The 21,009-nt window shown below is 54.4% G+C and overlaps 2 protein-coding genes across 4 annotated transcripts in view; one reads left to right on the forward strand and one right to left on the reverse strand.

Annotated features, from left to right (window-relative positions):
* LOC127587505 (zinc finger and BTB domain-containing protein 7B-like) overlaps window positions 1–21,009 on the forward strand; it is a 444,483-nt gene that overhangs the window by 204,347 nt on the left and 219,127 nt on the right. The window lies entirely within an intron of this gene.
* Window positions 1–21,009, reverse strand: part of LOC127587399 (DC-STAMP domain-containing protein 2-like) — a 38,649-nt gene that overhangs the window by 16,699 nt on the left and 941 nt on the right. The window contains exons 2-13 of the mRNA XM_052045697.1: window positions 18,791–18,961; window positions 15,875–15,976; window positions 15,237–15,431; window positions 14,201–14,266; window positions 10,429–10,642; window positions 7,412–7,569; window positions 6,697–6,861; window positions 5,438–5,605; window positions 4,356–4,456; window positions 2,941–3,071; window positions 1,694–1,821; window positions 106–199 (exon numbers count right to left, since the gene is read on the reverse strand). Of these exons, the coding sequence (XP_051901657.1) occupies window positions 106–199; window positions 1,694–1,821; window positions 2,941–3,071; window positions 4,356–4,456; window positions 5,438–5,605; window positions 6,697–6,861; window positions 7,412–7,569; window positions 10,429–10,642; window positions 14,201–14,266; window positions 15,237–15,431; window positions 15,875–15,976; window positions 18,791–18,961 (1,693 nt within the window). The remainder of the gene's footprint in view (window positions 1–105; window positions 200–1,693; window positions 1,822–2,940; window positions 3,072–4,355; window positions 4,457–5,437; window positions 5,606–6,696; window positions 6,862–7,411; window positions 7,570–10,428; window positions 10,643–14,200; window positions 14,267–15,236; window positions 15,432–15,874; window positions 15,977–18,790; window positions 18,962–21,009) is intronic.

Raw genomic sequence — 21,009 nt, forward strand, 5'->3', positions numbered from 1 at the left:
GCCAGCGGTTCTGAAGATCCAGCCCAAGGAAGGGATGAGCCCAAAGTCTGCCGGGACGAGGTCACCGAGTTGCAGGGGTCCGCACAGAAGCAAGGTGTGACTTACACCTCCTCGTCGATGTCTCCCTGGTAGGCGAGGGGGCCCATGCACACCGAGCAGATATTGTTCATGTGCTGGTAGCACTCAGCACAGTAGTAGCCTGTGGGGGCAAAAGGGGGCAGGTTAAAGAGAGGTCTCTGTCAAACTGCGGACAGTGTATCGAGGAGTGGCAGCTGCAGCCGTCACATAACAAGTGAAATGTTTCCCCAACACGGCGCCGGTGAAGCGGGGACACTCTCTCCCCCTCCCTGCCCCTTCCCTTCCTTCCAATCCCCCTCTCTATACCTTCCCTCATACTCTCTAACTCTCTCTCTGCCACTCCCCCTCTCTCCACCCTCTCGCACTCCCCCTCTCTCTCTACCCCTTGTCCCTCCCTCGCCTCCCCACTCACCCCGTCATTTTATAACCCTTCTCCCTCTCTTCCCCTCTCCCTCTCTCTATACCCTTTCTCTCTCTCCTTTCCATTCCCTTGTTCTCTCTCTCTCTTTTTCTACTCATTCTCTCTGCCGTTCTCTCTCATTTCTATATTTCTATCTTTCTGTTCATATCTCTATTTCTGTCTCTCTCTATTTCTTTCTGTCTCTATTTCTGCTCTCTCTCCCCCCCTCTCTTTCTGCTCTCTCTCCCTCTCTCTCCCCTCTCTATTTCTGCTCTCCCCCTCTCTCCCCCCCCCCCCCTCTCTCTCTCTCTCTGTTGGACTTCCTGTTCAGCTACTGTATTGAGCTGATCAGGGTATCCAGTTGCATTGATCCCCCAGGAAGCTCACACGACCTCTGACAGTCTCTCTCTCTCTCGCTCTCTGGACACGTTTCAGAAGGTTGGACCAACCCTCACATCAGTCAGTAACTTAATTACACCATCCCTCATAGTTGTCCGGTGACCAGGCGCACATACACACAGCAGACACCCCTGGAGGTATATAAATGATGAGGGGCATAGACAAGACAGATAGACTCCTTTTTTCCCAGGATGGGAATGTCTAATACTGGAGGGCAGAGCTTTAAGGTGAGAGGGGGAATATTTAAAGGAGATTTGTTGGGTACTTTTTTTACACAGAGAGAGGTGGGTGCCAGGGAAATAGATATGGTAGCAACATTTAAAAGGCATTCAGACAGGCACATGAACAGGCAGGGATTGGTAAATTGGTTTATTATTGTCACACGTACCGAGGTACAGCGAAAAACTTTGTTTTGCACGCTGTCCATACAGATCATTTCATCACATCAGTACATCGAGGTAGTACAAGGGAAAATAATAACAGAATGCAGAATAAAGTGTTACAGTTACAGAGAAAGTGCAGTGCAGGCAGACAATAAGGTGCAAGGGCCACGATGAGGTAGATTGAGAAGTCAAGAGTCCGTCTTTTAGCGTGTGAGAGGTCCGCTCAAGAGAATGTCCGGGGGTGTGGGGGGTGGATACAGAACGCTCACAGGCAGATGGAATTAGCTCAGATGGTGGGCACAGACACAATGGGCCGAAGGGGCCTGCACTGCTGTATGTTCAGGGTACCTGTCCCAGGTAGCCCTTCCTTTTGTCGATGAGTCTGCCCCCCCCCTCGCTGTGTGAGGCTGCAGGGGGGAGGAGCGGCACTTACCTTTACATCCGGGGGTGATACAGGGAACGAACATCTCGTACTCCTCTCCCTCGGCCACGCGACCACACGCCATGCAGTAGTTCTGGTAGGTTCCTGCCAGCGCAGCGATCCATGCAAACACCTTGTACCTGGGAGTCCACAGTGGGTGACTGACGGTGGGGGGTTATAGTTATGGGGTTGGGGGGGACTGAGTGGGGGTTTAATCGACGGATGTCCTGAGAGGTGGGAGCAGGGAGGGGGATTTCACCAGGCAGAGAGGGCAGGAGCTCGGGGGGGCAGAGATGAAAGCTCATGGGCTGCTTTAGACAGTTGGGAAAATTAACTCTATGCAGAGGGTGGTGTGGTCCTGAGTCTGAGGGTGGAGAGGGTGGGTAGGGGAGGAGAGGTTGGAGGGAGGAAGCCCCCTCCACACTGAGACAGTCCCACACGGAACTGTGACCGGCACTGAGGGGGCGAGAGCTGGTGGGGGGGGGGGGGGTGTGAAGGTGGCACCAACTCGCGTTTGGGTGTGCTGTGAGCCCGTGGGGTTTGCCGAGTGTCGTGGGAATGGTGGATAGAGGCACAGAGATTGAGGGGAGGGGATGGTGGAGGGAGAGTGGATAGGGGGAGGGGATGGGGATGGAGGGGAGGGGAGGGGAAGGGAGGCGATGGGGGAGGGAATGGGATGGGGGAGGGGAGGGACACGAAGGGCAGTGTGGTTGAACCACTGCCTCACAGCTCCAGAGAACAGGTTCGATTACAATCTCTGGCTGTGTGTGTGTGTGTGTGTGTGTGTGTGTGTGTGTGCCTGTGTTTGGGTGTGTGTGTGTGTGTGTGTGCCTGTGTTTGGGTGTGTGTGTCTGTCTGTCTGTATGTGTCTGTGTGTATTTGTGTATCTGTGTGTGTGCCTGTGTTTGGGTGTGTGCTTGTGTGTGTGTGTGTGTGTGTGTGTGTGTGTGTGTGTGTGTGTGTGTGTGTGTGTGTGTGTGTGTGGAGTTTGCACGCTCTCCCTGTGACTGTGTGGGTTTCCCCCGGGGCCTCCGGTTCCCTCCCACATCCCAACAACATGCGGGGTCGGTGGGTTAATCGGCTGCTGTGAATCTCCCCCCTGGTGTGTGGGTGTGGGGTAGAATCTGGGGGGGGCAGTTGTTGGGAATATTGGGGGGGATAAAATGGGGCTGGGTGTAAATGGGTGGGCGATGGTCGACACGGACTCAACGGGCTGAAGGGTCTCCCGGTGAGCATGGGGAGGGAGGGGTGCACCCTACCTTGCTGCCAGGACGAGGAGGATGTTGGTGTGGCCGGCATCAGTGGAGTTTTTCCGCACGGATCGGAGCAGGGAGCTGACCAGCGAGCTCCGCTTGGAGTGGATCTGGTTGTACAGATAACAGACACGTTCCTGGGGGGGTGGGGGGAAGCGCACAGGGGTGGGTGAGGGCTGCATTCAACACACTCCAGCTTCCTCCCCTGTTCCCAGGCGCCACCCACAGGTCCAACTGCACCCTCCCACCGCACACGAGTGTGATGGATCGCGGCGGTGAGGAGGGAGCACAGCGGGAGGGGCGGTGAGGAGGGAGCGCCGCGCTGAGGGAGGGGCAGTAAGGAGGGAGGGGCAGTGAAGAGGGAGCGCCGCGCTGAGGGAGGGGCAGTGAGGAGGGAGGGGCAGTGAGGAGGGAGCGCTGAGGGAGGGGCAGTGAGGAGGGAGTTCCGCGCTGCGGAAGGGGCCACCTTCCTGACAGTATGTTGGTCCCAGCCTCTGTGGACCGTTTAATTCCTTTTCCAAAGGACGGTTACTCAGTGATTGCACCATCACGTATCACAAGACTTCAATATTCCCCAGCGCACACTACTTACAGTCAACAGCTTCAAATTACAACAGGGTCATCCCTATCCAGAACACAATCGAGCCCCTGTGGGGGCCATCAGTCCCGGAAATCCCCCAATATACCCATGGACACCATGTGTTCCTTCTCCGGGGTCAGACAGACAGGGACGTGACCCCGGAAGAGGGGCAGTCAGTCGGCTGGGGCAGAACCCTCGATGGCAGAGAGTCGTGGACTCAGCCCAACACATCAGGGGCACATCCCTCCCCACCATGGGGAGTACCTACAGGAGACGCTGCCTCAAGAAGGCAACGTCCATCGTCAAAGATCCCCCCACCATCCGGGCCGTGCCGTCTTATCGCAGCTCCCATCGGGCAGGAGGTACAGAAGCCTGAAGTCCCCACACCACCAGGTTCAGAAACAGCTACTTCCCTTCAACCATTCGGTTCTTGAACCAACCAGAACAACCCGAATCACTGCCTCAGTACAGCAACACTGGGACCACCTTGCACTGCAACGGACTTTTGTTCTAATTCTGTTTTCTTGTAAAAATTGATGCTTTTTCTTGTGAATGTTGTGTATCTGATGCTCTGTGCCTGTGATGCTGCTGCAAGTAAGTTTTTCACTGCACCTGTGCGCACACGGACTTGTGCAGATGATAATAAACCCGGCTCTGATTTTGACTGCCCACCACCTGGACCCCTAACCCCCCCATCCTGCGCTTTGTGGAATCTTGCTGTGCACGGCGGGCAGCTGCGTCCCCGATGTCGCCGCACCTTCCGAGGCGGCTTTGGGGCGCGCGGGGAGGGATGGGAATGGCGGAGCCCGCCTCCACCTGCGCCCGGGCCAAGCCCACTTACCCGCTCCCTCGACGGGTAGTAGACGGAGCAGATGTATCTCCGCAGCCTCGTGACGTAGCAGCCGAACAGCACGATGAAAAACGCAGCCCCATACAGGACGCCTGCAATGAGACAATGGCAGGGCCTGGTGAGAGAGCTGGGAATCTCCAGCTCCTGCATTTTGGACCGTTCCAGGTGGATCCTGAGGCGGAATATTCCCGGATACACTGCGGAAATTAGCCTGGGATTACGCAGACCTTCAGCATTACGCAGAGTCTCCCAGTCATTTTATACAGGCTGCGTCTTGTGCTTACGCGTACTGACAGTCAGTATCCTGCCTGCACATTAGGGTCATTGTCCTGCGTTTTATACAGAGGGACAGTGCTGTGCCTTTGTTAAATACAGGGCAGTGGTGTGTGTCGGGGAGTCCAAAACTGCAGGGCATAGGGTTAAGGTGAGAGGGGAGGGATTTAAAGGAGACCTGAGGGGCAACTTCTTCACCCAGAGGGTGATCTGTACATGGAACGAGCTGCCAGAGGGAGTGGGTGAGGCAGGTACGTTAACAACATTTAAAAGACACTCAGACAGGTACATGGATGGGAAAGGTTTAGAGGGATAGGGGCCAAACGCGGGCAAATGGGACTGGCTTGGATGGGAATCTTGGTCGGCATGGACCAGTTGGGCCGAAGGGCCTGTTTCCGTGCTGTGTGACTCTGTGATTCTGGGTGTCCCTGGAGAGGGAGCACGCGGTGTCCGCTGGCTCCTTGGAGGCGTTCCGGGACCAGTGGGGGCCGCAGGGATTGGAGGGTGTCCTGGGCAGGGATGGTGGGCTTTAATTCCTATTGGTATGTTGTACAAATGGGAACATACTTATTGTCAGTGTCCGGAGAGGGTCAATGTCCGGAGGGGATCAGTGTCCGGAGAGGGTCAGTGTCCAGAAGGGATTGGTGTCCGGAGAGGGTGGCTGTCTGGAGGGCGTCTGTGTCCATTGAAGGTCGGTGTCTGGAATGGGACGGTGTCCGGAATGGGACGGTGTCCGGAATGGGAAGGTGTCCAGAATGGGACGGAGTCCAGAATGACCACTGCACAGCCCACACTCTCACCAATCAACGTATAGATCTTGAAGTTGGGCGGGGAGGGGACCAGGGCACATTTCCGCGATATCACCGTGATGTTTCCGCCCTGCACTGCGTCGAACGAGTCCACCACATTCCGGTAAATGTCCGAGGCGTATCCTGTTCCATTCACGGAGATTCCCAGTATGACGGGGGCTGTGGATGAGACACTGCGTCTATCCTGAATTCTGCCATCCAAAGAGGAGAGGACAATGTCCCCTCATGAGGGGAGTGTGAGCCGGTAAACCTTCCCAGGGTCTGCAGAGGAATTGGGACAGAGAGAGAGGGAGGGGCGAAGGAGGGAGGAGAGAGACGGAGGGGTTCATGGAGGGAATTCCGGAGCTCGGGGCCCAGGCAGCTGAAGGATCAATGTTGGATCAATGGGATTGGAGAACATGAAAGGCTGGAGGGGGTCACGGAGGCAGGGAGGGGTGTAGGGGCCGGAGGAGGTCACAGAGACGGGGAGGGGTGTAGGGGCCGGAGGGGGTTACAGAGATGGGGAGGGGTGTTGGGGTGGAGGACTATCCCCTTTATACCAGCAACTCTGAACATTTTGCCATGATGGCACAAACCAGAAGGCAGTTCAGCCCATCGAGTCCCTGCTAGCTCCCTTGTCAATCCCATTCTACACTCTGTCCCCACACCACCACATCCCTCAGGTGCCTTGTGAAGCCATCTACTTGCCTCTGCTTCCACCGGGGTTAAACCAGGGCTGAATAGTCCATAGAAATAGCTGAAGCTTGTCCAGCCATGTTTCCTGACCCTGTTTCCCTCTCCACAGATGCTGCCTGACCTGCTGAGCGCCTCCAGCATCCTCTTGTGACACCCTCACACCCCGGGGTGCTCCTACACTTGTACCTGGGTACAAATTAACCCCTGTGTAGGGCCACAAACAGAGGAACACAGACACACACACACACACACTCACACACACAGAGGAACACAGACACACACACACAAACACACAGACAGAACACAGACACACACACAAATACACACACACAAACACAAACATACACACACACAGACACACACACAGAGAACACAGACACACACACACACACATTGCACTGAAAGCCAGGATCGAACCCAGGTCTCTGGCACCGTGAGGTGGCTGCTGTTCATGAACCTTCCCCCTCAGGTACCACGTTCCTGCCGCATCCCCACTTCCCCCACGATCGCCCCGAGCTGTCGCTCTCAGTTTCGGACGCAGTCGGTGAAGGGGTTTAGGTAGAGGGTGGACTCACATCGTGCGATGATCTCTACCTGCAGGTGGTAACTGACCATGTCAAGCACCCAGTAGATGCTGTAGTCCAGGAGGATAATGAACAGAACAGCCAGACCCTGGCGCAGCACCCGAGCGAAGCCAATAACGTACTTCTTCTTCTCCGACACCGTGAGGTAGAGGGACCCTGACAAAGACCAAGGTGGGGTCATCCAGGCCCTCCCCTCTCACGTCGACAAGTCCCACGACCAATGTAGGCACCACCTGGCTTCCAACCCCATCCCCTCACACACTCCCGGGGTCAGACACAGGGTGAAGCTCCCTCCGCACCGTCCCCTCACACACTCCCGGGGTCAGACACAGGCTGAAGCTCCCTCCACACCGTCCTGTCACACACTCCCGGGGTCAGACACAGGCTGAAGCTCCCTCCACACCGTCCCATCACACACTCCCGGGGTCAGACACAGGCTGAAGCTCCCTCCACACCGTCCTGTCACACACTCCCGGGGTCAGACACAGGGTGAAGCTCCCTCCGCACTGTCCCATCACACACTCCCGGGGTCAGACACAGGCTGAAGCTCCCTCCACACCGTCCCATCACACACTCCTGGGGTCAGACACAGACCACAATGACCAGTTCACCTGCTGTAAATCCTATGTTACCCGCTTAGTAACCCCTCACCACTGTACGCCAACATTAACCCTTGGGCCTGCGGTTGTGGGCAGAGCCTACTCACAGGGCTGGATATATCTACAGGCCTCAAGGAATCTGAGGGGCAAAACGGTGCTCTTCCCGGTCCTGGCTCGCATGATGTCAATCTGCAGGAACTGGTTGGTGATGTAGCAGTTGTCGTAGTCATCCCTGAACAGGTAGTTCTTCCGATACACCAGAGCCCTGGGGGGTGCAGTGTTAAGATAGATAGATATCTTTATCAGTCACATGTACATCGGATGCATCTTTTGCGTCGAGTGTTCTGGGGGCAGCCCGCGAGTGTCGCCACGCTTCCGGCGCCAACATAGCATGCCCACAACTTCCTAACCCGTACGTCTTTGGAATGTGGGAGGAAACCGGCGCACCCGGAGGAAACCCACACAGACACGGGGAGAACGTACTAACTCCTTACAGACAATGGCAGGAATTGAACCCGGGTCACTGGCGCTGTAATAGTGCTACACTAACCGCTACACTACCGTGCAGTGAGCTATGAATGATCCTTCCCCGCAGCCAATCCCAAAACACTCCCATCCACAGAAACCAGCCTGTGCCTTCACAGTCCCTGGATTCCCAACGGCTGGGATCGTTCCTTTCTCTGCTGAGTGCTGAGGTGGGGATAGTCAAGAGCCTCAAGTTCCTCAGTGTAAATATTGGCAACAGTTTGTCTTGGTCCAACCACGTAGAAGCCACGGCCGAGAAAGCTCACCAGCGCCTTTACTTCCTCAGGAGGCTAAGGAAATTCGGCATGTCCCCTTTGACCCTCACCAATTTTTACCAATGCACCATAGAAAGCATCTTACCTGGATGTATCACGGCTTGGGACGGCAACTGCTCTGCCCGGGGACAGCAAGAAACTGCAGAGAGTTGTGGACACAGCCCAGTGCATCGCGGACACCAGCCTCCCCTCCATGGACTCTGTCTACACTTCCCGCTGCCTCGGGAAAGCGGCCAACATAATCGAAGATCCCTCCCACCCTGGGCATTCTCCCTTCTCCCCCCTCCCATCGGGCAGAAGATACAAATGCCTGAAAGCACGTACCACTAGGCTTGAGGACGGCTTCTATCCCGCTGTTATCAGACTCTTGAACAGACCTCTCACGTGGTAAAAGATGAACCCTGCATCTCCAAACATTATGGCCTTGCACCATATTGTCTGCCTGCACTGCACTTTCTCTGTAACTGTGACACTTTATTCTGCATTCTGTTCTCCTTTTGTACTCCCTCGATGTACTTACGTACGGAATGATCTGTCTGGATGGCTCGTAGACAAAAGCTTCTCGCCGTATCTCGGTACGTGTGACAATAATAAACCAAGACCGATACTAATATGAGAGTTGGGCATAACTTCTCTGTAGTAACTTTGACCCTCACCAATTTTCATCAATGCACCACAGAAAGCATCCTATCTGGATGCATCATGGCTTGGTACGGCAACTGCTCTGCCCGGGACCGCAAGAAACTGCAGAGAGTTGTGGACACAGCCCAGTGCATCGCGGACACCAGCCTCCCCTCCTTGGACTCTGTCTACACTTCCTGCTGCCTTGGTGAAGCAGCCAGCATAATCAAGGACCCCACCCACCCGGGTTATTCTCTCTTCTCCCCCCTCCCATTGGGCAGAAGATACAGGAGCCTGAGGGCACGTACCACCAGGCTCAAGGACAGCTTGTATCCTACAGTGATAAGACTATTGAACGGTTCCCCTATACGATGAGATGGACCTCACAATCTACCTTGTTGTGACCTCGCACCTTATTGTCTACCTGCAATGCACTTTCCCTGTAGCTGTGACACTTTACTCTGTATTCTGCTATCGATTTTACTCTGCCCTACCTGAATGCACTCTGTACTATCTCGATGCACTGTGTACTACCTCAGTGCACTGCGTACTACCTCAGTGCACTGCGTACTACCTCAATGCACTCTGTACTACCTGAATGCACTCTGTACTACCTCGATGCACTTCCTACCTCAATGCACTGCGTACTATGTCAATACACTGCTTATTACCTCAATACACTGTGTACTACCTGAATGCACTGTGTACTACCTCAGTGCACTCTGTGCTACCTTGATGCACTGTGTACTACCTCGATGCACTGTGTACTACCTGAATGCACTGTGTACTACCTCAGTGCACTGTGTACTACCTGAATGCACTATGTACTACCTCGATGCACTGTGTACTACCTGAATGCACTGTGTACTACCTCGATGCACTGTGTAATGAATTGACCTGTACGAATGGTGTGCAAGACTAGTTTTTCACTGTACCTTGGTACAACTGACAATAATAAACCAATACCAATACCATTGGAAGCAGTTGAAAGGAGGTAATTCATGGGATGAGGGGATTGTCCTATCGAGAGAGGCTGGACAGGCTGGGTCTGTATTCCCAGAAGTTTATAAGATTGAGGGGTCACCTTACTCAAACATTCTCGATCCCAAGGGACCTTGACAGGGGAGATGTTTCCACCAGTGGGAGAGTCATGAAGCCGGGGACCCAGTTACAAAATAGGGACCCAGTTATTTAAAACTGAGTTGCGTCAAAATTTCTTCTCTGGGAGAGGTGGTGGGGGGGGGGTGTGGAGTTGAATCTCTAGAGTTCTCTGCCCCCCGCCGAGGGTGGTGGAGACAGGGTCGTCCGATGTGTTTAAGATGGAGATGGAACTGAGGGAGACGGGGAACTGGCGCAAGAGAGGAGTTGAGGACAGCAGGGATCAGCCAAGGTCGTGTTGAATGGCAGGGCAGTCTTGCAGGACAGATCGGCCTCCTCCTGCTCCTTGTTCCTTACCCCGGGAATTCCTGGCAAAATCCCGCTCCCAGCACAACCCCAGCTGAATTCCGAAGCTGCTGGGGGAAGGACTGCCCCTGAGGGAGGAGGTTTCCCCGGTGCTCAAGACCCGAAGCGGGCGGAATTCCCCCGACTGGTGCAACTTGAGCCACTGGATGCTCTCGACGAGCTCGACTTTGGCTTGGGGTGCCTCGCGTCCTGGGACGCGGTCCTGCAAAGCCCTAGCCCGCCCTGGAGCTGGGACTCACTGGATATAGAGGTAGAGCATCATGATAGTGGAGCTATAGCCCAGGATGCCAATGGACTCGTAAACGCCCCCGATACGCTGCCAGATCTCCTCCATGATGTCCAAGGCCAGATGTGAGAGGCTCTTAGACTGGTTGGCGTAGATGTGGAAATGGTGTTGCATGGAGATGTTGAACTCAAACTCTTTGGCCACTTTCTCCAGGGCGTCCGAGATGGCTGAGGAAGGCAGAGAGAAAATTCAGGCTGGGGTGAGAATCGTTTCGGTCACAGAGGTACCACCGTGTCGGAGGAAGCCACGCTCCGCCTTCCTCTCCTATCAGATCCCACCACCTGCAGCCCTCTGTCACCTCCATCTATCACCTGCACCTGTCTACATCAACAGTGCTGAGGTCAAGAGGGTTGAGAGCTTCAAGTTCCCAGGAGTGAACATCACCAACAGCCTGTCCTAGTCAAATCATGTAGATGCCATGGCCAAGAAAGCTCACCGGAGCCTCTACTTCCTCAGGAGGCTGAAGAAATTCAGATTGTCCCCTTTGACTCTCACCAATTTTTATCAATGCACCATAGAAAGCATCCTATCTGGATGTATCACAGCTTGGGACGGCAACTGCTCTGCCCGGGATCACAAGAAACTGCAGAGAGTTGTGGACTCAGCCCAGCGCATCACGGACACCAGCCTCCCCTCCTTGGACTCTGTCTTTACCTCTCGCTGCCTTGGTGAAGCAGCCAGCATAATCAAAGACCCCACCTACCTGGGTCATTCTCTCTTCTCCCCTCTTCCATCGGGTAGAAGATACAGGAGCCTGAGGGCACGTACCACCAGGCTCAAGGACACCTTCTACCCCACTGTGATAAGACTATTGAACGGTTCCCTTATACGATGAGATGGACTCTGACCTCACGATCTACCTTGTTGTGACCTTGCACCTTATTGCACTGCACTTTCTCTGTAGCTGTGACACTTTACTCTGTACTGTTATTGTTTTTACCTGTACTACCTCAATGCACTCTGTACTAACCCAATGTAACTGCACTGTGTAATGAATTGACCTGTACGATCGGTGTGCAGGACAAGTTTTTCACTGGACCTCGGTACAAGTGACAATAATAAACCAACACCAGTACCTCCCGGCCTCTGTCGCTCTCTCCACCCTCCCCTCCTCCATCCCCCCTCACCTGGATCCACGGATCACCTCCCACCCCTTCCCCTCGCCTCCTTATACCAGCTATCTCCCCCCTACTCCTTCAGAGCAGATGAAGGGTTTTGACCCGAAACATTGACCGTCCATCTCCCTCCATGGAGGCTGCCCGACCCGCTGAGTTCCTCCAGTGGTTTGGTTTTCACTCCAGGAAACCATTTGGCCCTTCTGATCCCTGCTGCCTCTCACTGGACCAAATCCATCAGTCCCACCTCCCCCACTGCTCCGCTTTGGGCCACTTTCGAGAGAGGGAGAGGGAGAGGGAGAGGAAGGGAGAGGGAGAGAGAGGGGAGAGAGAGAGAGAGAGGGAGAGAGGGAGAGGGAGAGAGGGAGAGGGAGAGAGGGAGAGAGAGGGAGAGAGAGAGAGGGAGAGAGAGAGAGAGGAAGGGAGAGGGAGAGAGAGGGAGGGAGAGAGGGAGAGAGAGAGCGAGAGAGAGAGAGAGAGAGAGAGAGGGAGAGAGATAGAGAGGGAGAGAGGGAGAGAGAGAGCGAGAGGGAGAGAGGGAGAGAGAGAGGGAGAGAGGAGAGAGAGAGCGAGAGGGAGAGAGGGAGAGAGAGAGCGAGAGAGAGAGAGAGTGAAGGGTCCCGGAGAGATTTGCTGGGATCCTGGAGTGAAGTAAAAACTTCTGGAGGAACTCAGTGGGTCGAGCAGCCTGTGTGGAGGTGGAGGGATGGTCACTGTACTGGTTCCGAGTGTAGAGGGGAGAAACGCCAGTGAGAGGGAGGGGTGAGGCAGGGGGCTGGAAGGTGAGAGGTGGAAGCAGGTGAGGAGGGAGATGATGGGCAGAAGGTGGGGGAGGAGGAGGTTGGTTCCACCTATCACCTCCCTGCCTCTGTCTCACCCTTCCCTCTCGCCTCTGTATACCGGCCATCTCCCCTCTTCATCCTCAGTCCCAATGAACGGTATTGGTGTTGGTTTATTATTGTCACTTGTACTGAGGTACAGTGAAAAACTTGTCTTGCACACCGATCGTACAGGTCAATTCATGACACAGTGCAGTTACATTGGGTTAGTACAGAGTGCATTGAGGTAGTACAGGTAAAAACAATAACAGTACAGAGTAAAGTGTCACAGCTACAGGGAGAGTGCAGTGCAATAAGGTGCAAGGTCACAACAAGGTAGATCGTGAGGTCAGAGTCCATCTCATCGTATAAGGGAACTGTTCAATAGTCTTATCACAGTGGGGTAGAAGGTGTCCTTGAGTCTGGTGGTACGTGCCCTCAGGCTCCTGTATCTTCTACCCGATGGGAGAGGAGAGAAGAGAGAATGACCCGGGTGGGTGGGGGTCTTTGATTATGCTGGCTGCTTCACCAAGACAGCGAGAGGTAAAGACAAGGAGGGGAGGCTGGTGTCTGTGATGCGCTGGGCTGTGTCCACAACTCTCTGCAGTTTCTTGCGGTCCTGGGCAGAGCAGTTGCCGTACCAAGCCGTGATGCATCCAGATAGGATGCTTTCTATGGTGCATCGATAAAAATTGGTGAGAGTCAAAGGGGACAAACTGAATTTCTTTAGCCTCCTGAGGAAGTAGAGGTGCTGGTGAGCTTTCTTGGCCGTGGCGTCTACGTCGACTGTCAACATTTACCTCCCCCTACAGAAGCTGCCTTGACCTACTGAATCCCTCCAGTGGTCAGCTGTTTGCTCCGGACTCCCAAACCCGCAGTCTCTTCGCCGGAACGCTTGTGGGAGTGAGGAATCTCGGCTCCGGGGCTGGGCTGGAGATGCCAGGACTGCTCTCCCAGGAACGGGAGGGAGGCAGGGCGTCGATCTGGGATTGGGATTGGACAGGGAAGCCCTCTGCTCGGTCCAGGGTTCAGAGTGAAGCAGAAAAGGTGCGAAGGGCAAGGAAAAAATAACAGCTGCTGGGGGGACTCATGGAGGGAGATGGATGGTCGACGTTTCGGGTCGAGACCCTTCGCCCGGACTGGAAGAGTAGAGGGGGGATAGCCGGTGGAGGGGAAAAGGGGTGGGAAGTGATGTGTGGATCCGGGTGAGGAGGGGTGAGAGGCAGAGGGGAGACGGCGACAAGAGGCTGGGAGGTGGAGGTGACTGAGGGCTGCAGACGGTGGGGTCTGACGGGAGAGGAAGGTGGAGCATGGATCCAAATAAGGGAGGGGTGGGGAGGGCAGATGGGAACAGTGGGGGGGGGGGGAGGTGAGAGAGAGGGAGGGGACCCAGTGGGTGAGGGGCAGATGGAGGAGGGGGAAAGATCGGGGGTGCTGGGGTGGGTGAGGGAGGGACTGGGTCGGTCAGGAGGAGAGGACGTGAGGAGGAACTCTCTCCCAACTCCCTGTTGAAAACCCGTTTCTAACAGGGTGACCAGAACGGTACACAGTTCTCCAAGTGCAGCCTCACCGACGTCCTGTACAACTGCAACGTAACCTCCCAAATCCCACACCCGGTGCCCTGAACCAGGAAGGCCAGCGTGCCGAACGCCCTGTCTCCCTGTGAGGCCACTTTCAGGGACTTCCCTGCCTGTCGAGAGACCAGACTATGGAACGGACACTGAGGCGGGGCAGGGTTGTAATCTTCGCCCCGGGGAGACGGGATGGGGAGGTAAAATTCATCGCCACTTACGTTCTGCGATTCGCTGGTTCAACTGATCCTTGATGTAGTTTGGGATCAAACAGAAGAGCTGGATGACTGTGAAGAGACACACACGTCAGGGGCAAGAGATGGCTCAACGAGACCCTCCTGTCTGGTCCCCCTCTCGCTCTGCATTCATTCCCCACCACTGGATTTTTTTTTAGAGGTACAAACGTTTATTCGCTAAAAGCGCGACAAAAGGACAACCAGGGTCAAAAATACTACAACTAGTACAAGAAAGTAGAAGAGAAACCATGCAGACTACAGAACTACAGCAATAACACTAACTGACACCCACCAAACACACCTGCGGCACTTCAGAGAAGAGCACTGTGTCCAGTTCTGGTCGCCTCATTATAGGAAGGATGTGGAAGCGTTGGAAAGGGTGCAGAGGAGATTTACCAGGATGCTGCCTGGTTTAGAGAGGATGCATTATGAGGAGAGACTGAGGGAGCTAGGGCTGTACTCTTTGGAGAGGAGGAGGATGAGAGGAGACATGATAGAGGTGTACAAAATATTAAGAGGAATAGGTAGAGTGGACAGCCAGCGCCTCTTTCCCAGGGTACCAATGTTCAATACAAGAGGGCATGGTTTTAAAGTAATGGGTGGGAAGTTCAAGGGAGATATCAGAGGGAGGTTTTTCACCCAGAGAGTGGTTGGGGCATGGAATGCGCTGCCTGCGGCAGTGGTGGAGGCAGGTACATTGGTCAGATTCAAGAGATTACTAGATAAGTATATGGAGGAATTTAAAATAGAGGGATATGTGGGATAGAGGGATATCCGTCCGATAGCGTGGTGATCAGAACCATACACAGCACTCCAAGTGCGACCCAACCAATAGGCTTCAATATCTTCAGTTTCAACTTGTCAAGCCCCTTGCAACAACGGGGTTGCCTTGTTCCATCTCCCCAATGGATTGAAACCCACCCCCCCCCACCACTTGATGAGCAAGTCAGTTGCCCTCAGGACCCCTGACCTTGCCTTAACTCTCATTGGCTGATAATAGTCACATGGCCCCGGCACCTACTCGTGACCAGTCCACACAGTGGCTTAACGACATTGACAATGTAGCAGAGGAAGCCGAAGAGTCCGAGCAAGGAGAGACAGCGGGTGATGGCGTCGTCGAAGATCTTGACGCACTTGCGGTACGGCTCGCCCAGCTCCTTGTTGCAGACCTTCCCGATGTGGGAGAACCAGCGGTAGATGTTCCTCAGGATCCGCACTGGTCCAAGAGCAAGGGGGAGAGTGGGATCAGACACGGCGCTGGACACTGAGTCTGCAGATCCAACCCCCGTCACCACCCACCAACCCGAATCTACCCCATCACCAACTGGACTCAATCTCAGTGGGACAACGGAGGGAGCTTCACCCTGCGTCTGACCCCGGGAGTGTGTGATGGAACGGTGCGGAGGGAGCTTCACCCTGTGTCTGACCCCCGGGAGTGTGTGACGGGACGGTGCGGAGGGAGCTTCACCCTGTGTCTGACCCCGGGAGTGTGTGACGGGACGGTGCGGAGGGAGCTTCACCCTGTGTCTGACCCCGGGAGTGTGTGACGGGACGGTGTGGAGGGAGCTTCAGCCTGCGTCTGACCCCGGGGGTGTGTGATGGGACGGTGCGGCAACGTGGCAGGCAGTGGGTGCGGGACTGATCCACTCCCCGCCCTACCTATGTGCTTGATGGAGTTCTTCATTGAGATGAAGAACTTGCGCACTCGATCTCCAACTCCTTTGGCTGAGACGGCGATGGTCTTGATCTTGTCGAGGGCAGCTGCAATGGAAGGTGGAGCCAACATAACAGTGAGTGGGTGGTTGTAGCTTGGATGGACCATGGTTGCCCCTGAACTAACTGGTCATTGGTTGCTTGTTAAATGCTCGGTCCATCGTCTGAGTGTAGTGGGAGTTCGAACATAGATCACAGAACAGGACAGGAACAGGCCCTTCAGCCCACTCTGTCTGTGCCAACCATGATGTCAACCTAACCAATCCTGTCTGCCTGCACATGGTGCATATCCTTCTGTTCCCTGCCTCTTCACGTGCCTGTCGAAGTGGGCAAGGAAATGGCAGATGAGACTCAATGTTGAGAAATGTGCTGTTGTACACTTTGGAAACAGAAATAAACAGGCAGATTATTATCTAGAAGGGGAGAAAATTCAAAGTACAGAAGTACAAAGGGACTTGGGGGTACTCGTGCAGGATACCCTAAAGGCTAACCACCAGGTCCGATCGGCGGTAAGGAAAGCGAATGCTATGTTGGCATTCAGTTCGAGAGGTATAGTGTATAAAAGTAAGGAAGTGTTGATGAGGCTCTACGGGGCACTGGTGAGGCCTCATTTGGAATACTGTGCATAGTTTTGGGCCCCATATCTTAGGAAGGATGTGCTGATGTTGGAGAGGGTTCAGAGGAGATTTACGAGGATGATTCCCGTAATGAAAGGGCTGACATACGATGAGCGTTTGTCAGCTCTTGGACTGTACTCACTGGAGTACAGAAGAATGAGAGGGGACCTCATAGAAACATGTAAAATATTGAAAGGACTGGACAGAGTAGATGTGGCCAAGCTGTTCCCCTTGGTGGGTGAGTCCAAGACCAGAGGGCACAATCTTAGAATTAGAGGGTACAGGTTTAAAACAGAGATGAGGAGAAATTTCTTTAGCCGGAGGGTCATGGATTTATGGAATTTGTTGCCAAGTACAGCTGTGGAGGCCCGATCATTGGGGGTGTTTAAGGCGGAGATTGATAGGTATCTAATTAGTCAGGGTATCAAGGGATATGGGGAAAAGGCCGGGAATTGGGGCTAGATGGGAATAGTGTTTTTTTTCTTTTTTTCCTTTAGCTCATGGAGCAGACTTTTTTCCCCATTTCTTTTTCTTTTTCTTAGAGCAGACTCGAAGGGCCGAATGGCCTACCTGCTCCCTTGTCTTGTGATCTTGTGATTCGGTTCGAGGCTTTTGGAAGTTCTGGGCTCCAGAATCATGCAACGTGTACCTTGTGATCATCTCAAGGGTTTCATGCAGTCAGAGATTAATACAGCCCAGGAACAGGCCCTTCTGCCCAACTGGTCCATGCTGACCAAGATGCCCACCTAAGCCAGTCCCACTTGCCTGCGTTTGTCTGTCTAAACCTTTCCCATCTGTGGACCCGTCCAAGTGTCTCTTAAATGTTGTTAATGTACCTGCCTCACCCACTCCCTCTGGCAGCTCGTTCCACATATGGACCACCCTCTGAGTGAAGAAGTTGCACCTCGGGTCCCCTTTAAATCTCTCCCCTATCACTTTAAACCCACACCCTGTAGGTTTATACTCCCCGACCCCGGGGGAAAAAGATTGTGATTGTCCACCTTATCTATGCCCCTCATGATTTTATAAACCTCCATAAGGTCACCCCTCAGCCTCCTCCGCTCTAGGGCTTTAAACATCGTTCGAGAACCAGCTCACCCTGCTCACTACCTTTTTAAACTACTCCCCTCTGGTAGGCGATACAGGACAATACATGCACACGCTACAAGACTGAAACACAGCTTTTTTCCCCAAAGCTGTTAAATTGTTGAACATGGACTGACACCTATACATACATACACATACTATGTCTTGCCCGCCTTTACCGGCTGGACTCATCACGGTGTTATTTAATATATTGATGCTGATTATCACGGCTCATTTGCACACAGCCTTTTTATTTTTTTATATACTTTATATTTGTGTAAGTATGTTTGTTTTCTTTTATAGTTGCTCTTATCAATTTACTGTTTTGGTTTTACTTAGGCAAGGGAGTGCCATCGTAACCTCGTTGTGTTGTTGTTGCAACAGTACAATGACAAATAAAGAATCCTTTAATCTTGAACAGTCCCGGCCGGTCCAGCGTCTCCTTATAACTTGAGCCGTCCAGTCCCGGGAACGTCCCCGTGAAACTTTCCTGCCCCCTCTCCAGCTTAATGGCGTCCTTCCAACAGTGTGGTGACCAGAACTGCGCACAGTGCTCCATGTTGGGCCCAACCAATGATTTGTACAACTGTAACAGGACGTCTCAACTCTTGTACTCAATGCCTCCATGAGACGTTGGTCAATCAAACCAAAGCCCAGAGTGGGAGAGTTGCAGATGCCCAAACCAGGCATGCTACTCCCATCACTCTGACAGAGAGTGGTGGACTCAGCCAGTTCCATCAGGGCTACGATCATCGAGGACACGATCGAGGATGTCTCCAAGAGGTGACATCTTGGGAAAGCGATGGTAGGGAGGGGTGTGGGGGCCGGTGGGTTACAGAGACGGGGAGGGGTGTAGGGGAGGGAGGGGGTCACAGAGAAGGGGAGGGGTGTAGGGGAGGGAGGGGGTCACAGATGAGGAGGGGGGCAGGGGCCGGAGTGGGTCACAGAGATGGGGAGGGGTGTAGGGGAGGGAGGGGGTCACAGAGATGGGGAGGGGTGTAGGGGAGGGAGGGGAGGGTCACAAAGACAGGGAGGGGTGTAGGGGAGGGACAGGGTCACAGAGACAAGGAGGGGTGTAGGGAGCGGAGGGAAGGTCACAGAGACGGGGTGGACCATCCACCGCATGGCAATCGGGACCTCCCCCCCACCACACACTCACCGATCAGTGGCTCCTTTGCCTTCTGCATGAGCTCCCTGGTCTGGTTCATGGCCAACTCTGCCCCACAGGCGATGGAGTCTGCGCCCCGCGTGAAGTTGGTGACGATGTTCTGCAGTGGTCCCTGCGCTACCAGACCGAAAGCCAAGGCGAGCAGGAATGCCCTTCCCTGCTCTGGGAGCGAGGCAGGTTGGTTGGGGTGGGGGCGGCGGGGTCAGGGGTGGGTGGGTAAGTGGGGAGTGGGACGGCAGGAAGAGAAACAATGGCATTACTCTGGCTTCCCCGCCCACCAGCGGAGACTCGAGAGACTGCAGACCCCGAGCGAGGGACAATCTGTCGGAGGAACAGCGAGTCGAGCAGCGTCGGTTGGGCGGGGGGGTGGTATTGGTATTGGTTTACTATTGTCACTTGTACCGAGGTCCAGTGAAAAACTTGTCTTGCATACCGACCGTACAGGTCAATTCATTACACAGTGCAGTTACATTGAGTCAGTACAGGGTGCATTGAGGTAGTACAGGTAAAAACAATAACAGTACAGAGTAAAGTGTCACAGCTACAGAGAAAATGCAGTGCAATAAGGTGCAAGGTCACAACAGGGTAGATTGTGAGGTCAGAGTCCATCTCATCGTATAAGGGAACCGTTCAATAGTCTTATCACCCTGGGGTAGAAGCTGTCCTTGAGCCTGGTGGTACATGCCCTCAGGCTCCTGTATCTTCTACCCGATGGAAGAGGGGAGAAGAGAGAGTGACCTGGGTGGGTGGGGTCTTTGATTATGCTGGCTGCTTTCCCAAGGCAGCGGGAGGTAAAGACAGAGTCCAAGGAGGGGAGGCTGGTGTCTGTGATGCGCTGGGCTGTGTCCACAACTCTCTGCAGTTTCTTGCGGTCCCGGGCAGAGCAGTTGCCGTACCAAGGTGAAGGAACTGTCAGCGTTTCGGGTCGAGAGCCTGCCTCAGGACTGAGAGTGGGGAGGGGGAGACGGCCGGACGGCCGGTATGAAGAGGAGAGGGGGAACGTGGTGAGACAGGGGCCGGAGGGCGGTGTTCGAGGCACGGATTGAAGTTGGGCCCACTGGTGGAGGACGGAGAGCAGGGTTTGAAGGGGCCCCTCCAGTCCGCCCGCCGGTGAGCAGTGCAGCTCCGCGGGGGTCCGTTTTGGGAGCCCAACTTTTCACTTCACACGTCGATGAAGGAACTGACAGCATTGTGATCAATGATACCGAGGTAGGTGGAGGGACAGGGAGCATCGCAGAGGCAGGGAGTCTGCAGAAGGACTCAGACAGGTCGGGAGAGCGGGTGAAGGAGTGGCAGACAGAATACAGCGTCGGGAAGTGTGGGGTCACGCACTTTGGTGGGGAGAGTAAAGGCGTAGACTTCGGACATCGGAGATTGCAGAGGGACATGGGAGTCCCAGTGCAGGGTTCCCTGAAGGTTAACTTGCAGGTTGAGTCAGTAGTAAGGAAGGCAAATGCAATGTTGGCGTTCAGTTCAGGATGACTAGAATATAAAAGCAAGGATGTACCGCTGAGGCGTTGGTCAGGCCGCAGTTGGAACATTGTGAGCAGTTTTGGGCCCCGTATCTGAGGAAGGACGTGCTGGCCCTGGAGAGGGTCCAGAGGAGGTTCACAGGAATGATCCCAGGAATGAAAGGGTTAATGTACGAGGACCGTTTGACATCTCTGGGCCTGGAGTTCAGAAGGATGGGGGGGGGGGGGGGGGGATCTCATTGAAACCTCCCAGATACTGAAAGGCCTGGATAAAGCGGACGTGGAGAGGACGTTCCCATCAGCGGGAGAGTCCGGGATCCGAGGGCACAGCCTCGGAATAAAGGGACGTCCCTTTAGAACTGAGATGAGGAGGAATTTCTTCAGCCAGAGGGCGGTGAATCTGTGGAATCCGCTGCCGCAGAGGGCGGTGGAGGCCGAGTCATTGGGTGTGCTTAAGGCCGAGATTCATGGGTTCCCGACTGGTGAGGGGGTGACGGGTTATGGGGAGAAGGCGGGAGAATGGGGTTGAGGAAAAGAAAGTCAGCCCTGCTCGAATGGCGGAGCAGACTCGATGGGCCGAATGGCCTAATTCTGCTCCTATGTCATATGGTGATTGGTGGACCTGAGGAGGGGTGACGGGTAGATGGAGCCAGGTAGGGGAGAGGACGGGTAGGAGGTCTTCTGAAGACTTGTGTTCAGGGTCCTTGCCCCTGAGACCTCGAACCTGTTTCATGATAT

Source organism: Pristis pectinata, chromosome 40 (genome assembly GCF_009764475.1).
Source record: "Pristis pectinata isolate sPriPec2 chromosome 40, sPriPec2.1.pri, whole genome shotgun sequence".
Lineage (NCBI taxonomy): Eukaryota > Metazoa > Chordata > Chondrichthyes > Rhinopristiformes > Pristidae > Pristis > Pristis pectinata.